Source organism: Sabethes cyaneus, chromosome 3 (genome assembly GCF_943734655.1).
Source record: "Sabethes cyaneus chromosome 3, idSabCyanKW18_F2, whole genome shotgun sequence".
Classification (NCBI taxonomy): Eukaryota; Metazoa; Arthropoda; class Insecta; order Diptera; family Culicidae; genus Sabethes; species Sabethes cyaneus.
Genome location: NC_071355.1, coordinates 203,658,687 through 203,665,914, shown reverse-complemented (window position 1 = coordinate 203,665,914; position 7,228 = coordinate 203,658,687). Strand labels below are relative to the sequence as shown.

The 7,228-nt window shown below is 38.9% G+C and overlaps 1 protein-coding gene across 1 annotated transcript in view; it reads right to left on the bottom strand.

Moving 5' to 3' along the window:
- Positions 1-4,207: 4,207 nt before the first annotated feature.
- Positions 4,208-7,228, bottom strand: part of LOC128740598 (uncharacterized) — a 68,596-nt gene continuing 65,575 nt past the window's right edge. The window contains exon 7 of the mRNA XM_053836159.1: positions 4,208-4,344. Within this exon, the coding sequence (XP_053692134.1) occupies positions 4,208-4,344 (137 nt within the window). The remainder of the gene's footprint in view (positions 4,345-7,228) is intronic.

The following is a 7,228-nucleotide window of genomic DNA, read 5'->3' as shown; positions in this document are numbered from 1 at the left end:
ATTTATTTTATGATAGTTAGAGACCTCTCACCCCTGTGGTAGGGGGATATGGACTCTCATACAAATAAAACAGAAATTTTTGCGAAACTCAAAAACTAATCCAACTCGAGAAATTCGAGACTCTTCCATAAAACATTAATCAATAACAAGACCACAAAAACTATCTATAGTAACACTAGATCATTCAGGACGAGCCGGTCGCGAGTGTTGCCGGTGACCCGCCGTCGGAAGCGCCGCCCACTGGGGGGCTTGCAAAACTCGAGATAGTGACAAAGATCATCCGAGATTCATGATTTATGTACAACACAGGTTAATTTGTGGCAATACGAAGTTTGTCGGGTCAGCTAGTTTAGCTATAAATCATCTGAAGTAATAGTATTGTAAAAAATAATTTCATCATCTTTCTGGTCAGGTTCTGAGTAGCACTTTTACCCCATAAGCGTGCATCTATATGAAACTCTTCAAAGTAATAGTCGGGCGCAGCATGAAAAAGCAGCAGATTTGTCTGTCCGCATGTTTCACGGTACGGGCAAGATATCGCATAAGGTAGGACCTTGGGAGCGTATGGTTAAGTCTGTGAAGGTGATGATGAAAGCTGTGTCGAATAGTTGGAAACATTTTGGCAATGAGGGGCTGGAATCGTTCATGTTGGATGCTGAAGCGATCGTAAGCTCGCACCCGCTGGATGACGTTTCTTCGGAGGAAGCAGACGATGAAGCTTTCACTCCAAATCACTTTTCGCTGTATTGATTAACCAGATTCAAGCAACCAATAACAGAGCCGAATTACAAAAACGTCCTGCGGGATAGCAGGATTTCTTGCGCAGGTGGGTGCTAGAATATCTTCCGATATTAAGGAGTCGGGAGCTATATAGCCGTGATCGTTGATGAATAATATTAATACCATGAAGAATCGATACGAAGGAGGACACATACTTCAGATCTTTCCGGATAAGTTTGTTGTAGATCAGGCTACAGTGCTAGAATGTAGACAGTTAGAGGAGTGTTCGTTACACCTGCGGCAAAACTGGCGTTATTAGATGTGTCGCTAGGAAAACGGAAAAGGTTCAGATTGTCAAGATTTGGCATACCAACTACCGGAAGAGTGGAAGGATAGAGTTATCTGCCCGCCTATAAGAACCATAATAATGCATTATATGACTAATTTGAGCCATTAATAAGTAGATATAACTTCAAGTATCATTGTGTGAACTACCATCAGTATTCCGAACTGCTTCTACAGGTGCATTCCCAAGTCGCCTCGAATCGATTGTAGCCACTGGTCAATAGATTTGTGGAAAATTATCAGACTGGCTTCATGGAAGTCAGCCGTGAAATTACGACAGGTCCTCGAGTAGTGACGCGAATTCCAGGTCCCCACGGAATATTGACTTTCAAAGTCACATATAGCATAAGCTGACAAATTATGGACGAAAACGGTTATTCGGAAAAGCTGATCTAACTAATCATGGTTACGCTAGATGTGACGCTAGATCAGAGCTGCGTGAAAATTTGCGATGGACTGATGAACTCAGTCGAACTTCGAAGAGGTGATGGGTTTTTCTGTGTTCTGCTTGGAAGTAGAAGCAGAGATTGAGTAACGGAGCCTCCGTACAAAATGCAAATGGAGTTTCCGAACGACGGATTTTAAAAACCATGGTGTGCAGGAAAACGGTGGAGGAGAATCACTTTCGGACGTTTCAGGCCTTAAATGGCCTGAAGCATAAGACGATGAAGAAGAAGAAGGAGAAATCCTAGTAGAACGCCTCTACCACATATGGTCGAAATAACTTATCTATGATTTGTATTAGTCATATATCAGTCACTGCAACTATTTTATAACAACCACGCAGCTGCACAGTGGTTGAAATAGCGGAATACGTGATCGTGTGATATTGCGCCGAAACGTGACGTTTTTCGCATGTAGTGTCTTTAAGAACATTTCTTGGTATAACAAGCCCCTTTTTGTAAGAGAAATCTGTGAGATACGAAATTTATTTTTTCATATATTCTAGAGACAGGTTTGGTGCTTTCGGCAAAGTTGTAGTAAATATCAATACAAAATAACTTTGTCAAAGACACCATACTTATATCTCTTCATGGAAATTCGTGGACAAACTCTTTAGAACAGTTTTTACAGCCTGACTCATTCTGGTCAACTTTTACGTGTTAATAGTGTTCTAGAAAGTTGTTTATCTTACTAAAATAAACGTTTTTGTAGAACATTATTATAGTTTATTTTCTGAAGTTTCGGAGATTTTGAGCTTTCCTGGTGAAAAGTAGTACTTCATTCAGCTTAAATATTTCCATATATTATGTTGATTTAAATATTACGTTGACAATCTCTTTCTAGCAAGTTACCAGCAATTTTTTGCCTATTTTCGAGTTGAAAATGAATGTAGATTTAAAATTATTTGACGCAATTTGAGATATTAGTATGGTGTCTTTGACAAAGTTGTTTGTATATTTACTACAACTTTGCCGAAAGCTTCAAATCTGTATCTCTAATATACTAGAAAATAAATTTCGTGTCTCATTTTTAAGGGAATTAATCACCCAAAGATTGTCAAAGATTGGCTTGTTATACTAAGAAATGTTCTTAAAGACACTACATGCGAAAAACTTCACGTTTCGGCGCAATATCACACGATCACGTATTCCACTCTTTGGACCACTGTGTGCTGAGGAGAAGAAGAAGAAGAAAACAGTTGATTACTGAAGAGATTATATGACAGTTTCCCTCCGCCATCTTTTGTTATGTGGTCGATTGTAAAAAATTCTCTGCAATCATGGTTTTACACGAAATTCGCTAGCCATGATAATTTGCATAAATCAAAAACAGCAGCGATCTTATGATATTTCTTTGCGGTACACCAGAAACATTGTGAAAAGTGCTGAATTATTCCGGCGCTTATCCTGCAGATGGTTGAATTAATCTAAAGCAAATGATGAAAATTCCTAGTTTTTAGACCTTTTAACCTTCCGTTCCTCTCGTCAGCAAATTGGTGATTCTTTTCGTTGAACAGCGAAGAGTTTATAGACGGCACACTGAAATATGTATACTTGTTTTTAAAATATTCAATATACTTCGAAGTAAATTGAAGTTGTTCAATTTAGGTTGTTCATATGATTTTAAATGCTGATTTTTTTTTCATCCTTAGTTAGTGCACGTTCATGATAAAAAAAACACAATATGAGGATGAAATAAATAAATCTGCTGTAGAGATAGTAAAGGCCACTGATAGTCAATGGATTATGGTGAAACTCTCCATTTGGTTAAAGTCTTTCACATCAAACTGCAGTACATCGTTACGGATTTTGCCTAGGTTTTAATACATTTTATTACTTTGTTCTCTTTCACGAACTTTTCGATTTTTTTTCCTGTTATCATTTCCGCGAAACACTTATAACGTATGTCAATATCAGAAGCTCGTTTTAATAATCCACCCGACAGCAGCATACCAAATCACACGCTCCCACATAACATTCAACCTACGACGGACCACAGCTTCTGTGTGTGTGTGTTTGTTTGTGTGTGCCTGTGTGCTTTGTATCTATGATGCTGGCAGCACTTAATTAAACTCCACTAAACTATGCTCATCATCGCTGCTCGTTGGCTACACGGCAGCGGCTACTCGTCGTCCTTTCAATTCGATCCATCCCTTTGGCTGCTATAGAGAGTGTGCAGCAATCACCGCAAACCGGCCACTACTAGTTAGTAGTCGGACTGCATCGCTAATTCAGTACTCGTTCTCGGTTGTTCGCGTTTGGTGAAAATCGTTGTCCATGTTATGAATGTTTGGGGCGGCCCGTTCACCGGAGAAGGGAAGAAACGATAGTTCATAATATTATAGTACAGGATCGGTGCTGAAGGAGGGCAAAGCGCTCCGGAAGCTGAAAGGATGGCGTTGTTTGTTATCTCACAAATTTCTCAATTTTCTATCTTTTCCCAGCTTCTGGTTCGAACATTAGAGACCGGCTGCTGGAACAGGTTCGATGAATTCATCCGTTTTTCGGTTTATTTTCGTTTCTGTCTAGGTTTTTATTTTTTGATTTCACTGTTGTTTTTCTCGCTGCACCGCTGCTACTTTTTCTTTCTATTGGGTCGATTTTTTGTTTTTGGCTGGCTGCTGGGTCCAGCATTCTGGCAAAGGGAAGTTCCGCCGGTTGGGCGTTTATATTTTGATTATCTCCTTCAGGTTGTACAATCAGGATATTCCGACCCGCAGCGAGTACAACAGCACGGTGCAAATGGTGCAGATGTAGAAGGTGATCCAGCAAACCTTCACGTACGAACCGACCATCATGCCGGCGGACGAAGTCGTCGGGGGCGAGGATTTGTCTGCTGTAAGTAAAGGGAAAATGGAAAGGTTAAATAAAAGCGATTAGATGCTTGGTGGTGGAATAATTCGATTGAAACCGAGTTGATTGTAGGGAAATTGCAATCAATTTGTATTTTTGCTGCAGCTTCCCTGTAATTTCATTAATTCTTAGGGCACAGTTATTGAGATCAATAACTGCAAATCTTGATAACAGAATTTCATTTCCACTTAGGTATTACTTAGTGACTTGATTCTAAACTTATATCTGATAAATAATCTTGTTTAGTCACACAAAACAATCGTGTAAATTCATAGCGAATTTGATTGGTTCCGCTTGCTTTGAATAGAACGCTTCTAATACAATCTGTCCAACGTCGTAATTTCGTTCATCCTACTGGCATGTACACCACGTAGTCCAATTTTGTCTCCCAATCTTGTAACTCGGTTGTTCAACCAATCAAATCTGTCCAAGAATTTAGATCGCTTCAATTTCCTTCGTGTTAATGATTGTCCCTGTTCAAACCCGGTTCAAAAAGGGTCACACTGAACATAAGTAGTAAAACATCGAAATGTTTCCCCTTTTCAGTGGGTTTATTGTATATGTGTATATATTCGTTCCAAACCGGGAAAAGAATTCGTAAGTCAGCATAAGTAGAAAATCAAAGCAATACCTGACCGTTCTAACCTGTCTGTGTCCACCGGCCACCGGCTTATACGACCGGTCATCAGCAACCATTTGAAATTAAATTACAAAAACCCTCAACAGGATTTTCCCGAGCTCTTTCTAGTCCCGCAGTCTCGTTGCGTGTTGGGAGGAAATCCTATTTTTCGATTCCCTGTACGAAACAAACTTTCATTCACCAACCGGGGTGCGGTGAATAGACACATACACACCCACACCAACAAAAATACAGACCACACGGGCAATAGAGAAAGCTGTAAAACATTGTACGAGCCTGCCGGAATCTCATTCTGCTGGAAACTATGAGATGAAAGTTCCGGGAAGGTGACGGAAGACACAAACTGCACGAATGGCAGTATTCTATGGGAATCTTTTTTTCCGTTTGCAGTGCACACACCTTCCCCCTCACCCACCGGTAGGCGAAAAGCCAACCAAAGGAACACGTTGTGGGTCTCGACCGACAGAAAGCAAACAAGATTTATTTTTTATCGCATTTTCCCCCAACAGCGGCAAACAGATTTCCGCTAAATGACCTCAAAGTCAGTTTGCAAATAACCGTAACCAATTTGGATCGCACTTTCTTTTCGCCTATCCGCCCGGCTCGGCTAGAATAGGATAGGACAGGAGCGATGATGCTTTTGTTGCAATGAAAAAAAAAACACCAAAAAAAAAAAAAAAATAAAATAAAGCAAACCTGCTCGCGGACGAAGCTTTTCCGTTCCGTTCCGTTACGTTATTTTTTTGTGTCATTTCGGACGTCGCCGCCGCTGCAAAGTGTCTCCTTCGAGCGAAATCCAAATTGAGTTACGATTGTATCGTTGTTTACAACTGTGCGGTTTGCAGATGGAAGAAAAAATCTTTGAGGCAATGGAAATTTTCCATCAACGAGACTGCATCGTTAAGCTGCAATGGTCTAACTTGTTTGTTTAACATTGTTGTGCTATCCCAAGTAACAATCCAATAGCAAATTGGTCTTATGCATTTCTTATAGTAGTTTTATCAGAGCATTGCAAAATCTATCAGGTTTTATAATGTTTTTCCTCAAGTGATTGTTATCTTATTTGACTAACATTTCTGAAGTATGATTGAAGGAGACTTGAAGAAACACGTATAAAACTGAAATATCAATAAGTGTAATTCACCTTATAAGTGGTTTTAAAGGATACTTGATTTCTGCTCAAAAACGGCGTTCCTTAAAACCTAGCAATAGTTTTGACAAAAATTTATGACATTCTTCTGCAAGATTGGTTTGTCTTAACAATGCTACCATAAAACCGTCTTAAAACCGTATATTCTTGTAAGAGAAATCATACTCTGACGAAAGAACATTCGAGCGTAAACAACTGATCTGTCAAAATGGGCATCTGAACCAGGAGAAAATTGAACAAATACTTTAGCGCGAAACTTAAGCAAGATTTCATATGAAAAATCAGCGAAATCAAAAAACAATGAAGATTTCCAAATGAGCTGAGGAAGGACTATGCCGGTGATGATGCATCAATGGTAGATTTGTATGTTATTAGAAAATTTGGTTCGATTGTATTTTGGCGGAGGCGGTGCCGGTGCCGGTTTGTAGAGTTGTTTGTATTTTTTAAATTGAATATAGAGGTCATTAGCCGGTGTTGGGAAAATGTTCGAAGGGGTTGAAGCAGTTGAAGCATATTTTTTTTAAAGACGGATGTAATGACAAAGTATATAAAAAATTTTGCAGATTAAACTTTACGCATGGAACTGCCGTGCAGCCCACTTTTAATTTTTAAAATCAATTTATATGGGTAAGCATAATGACTGCTGTACTTAAAAAATAATAAATTCAATATAAGTAGGTGAACCTCCAGCACAAAAAACAACTTACATTGACACTTTGTTGACGTTTTCTTTGTTTATACTAGAATGATTATCTTGCAAAAAACTTGGTCCCCTTAAGTAATTCAAACAATTCTTGTTCAAGCACAAATTGTCTTCTTCAAGAATACAATAAGTATAGATAAACTTATCGACCTCTTGGAAAATTTTTCTTTGTCTTGTGCAAGACATGTTAGTCTAATAAGCGCTTTCAGGTTGATTTAGATAAAACCATTGAAAAAATGGCGAACAGAACTGTTTGGATTACTTTTGAAATTCTAGCCAATTGCATATGGGCGTTTATAAATGTGTTGTTATGCAATACCATAAGTGATCTTATATTTTCAAATAAATGTTCGGACACTTAAAAGACTTTTTGC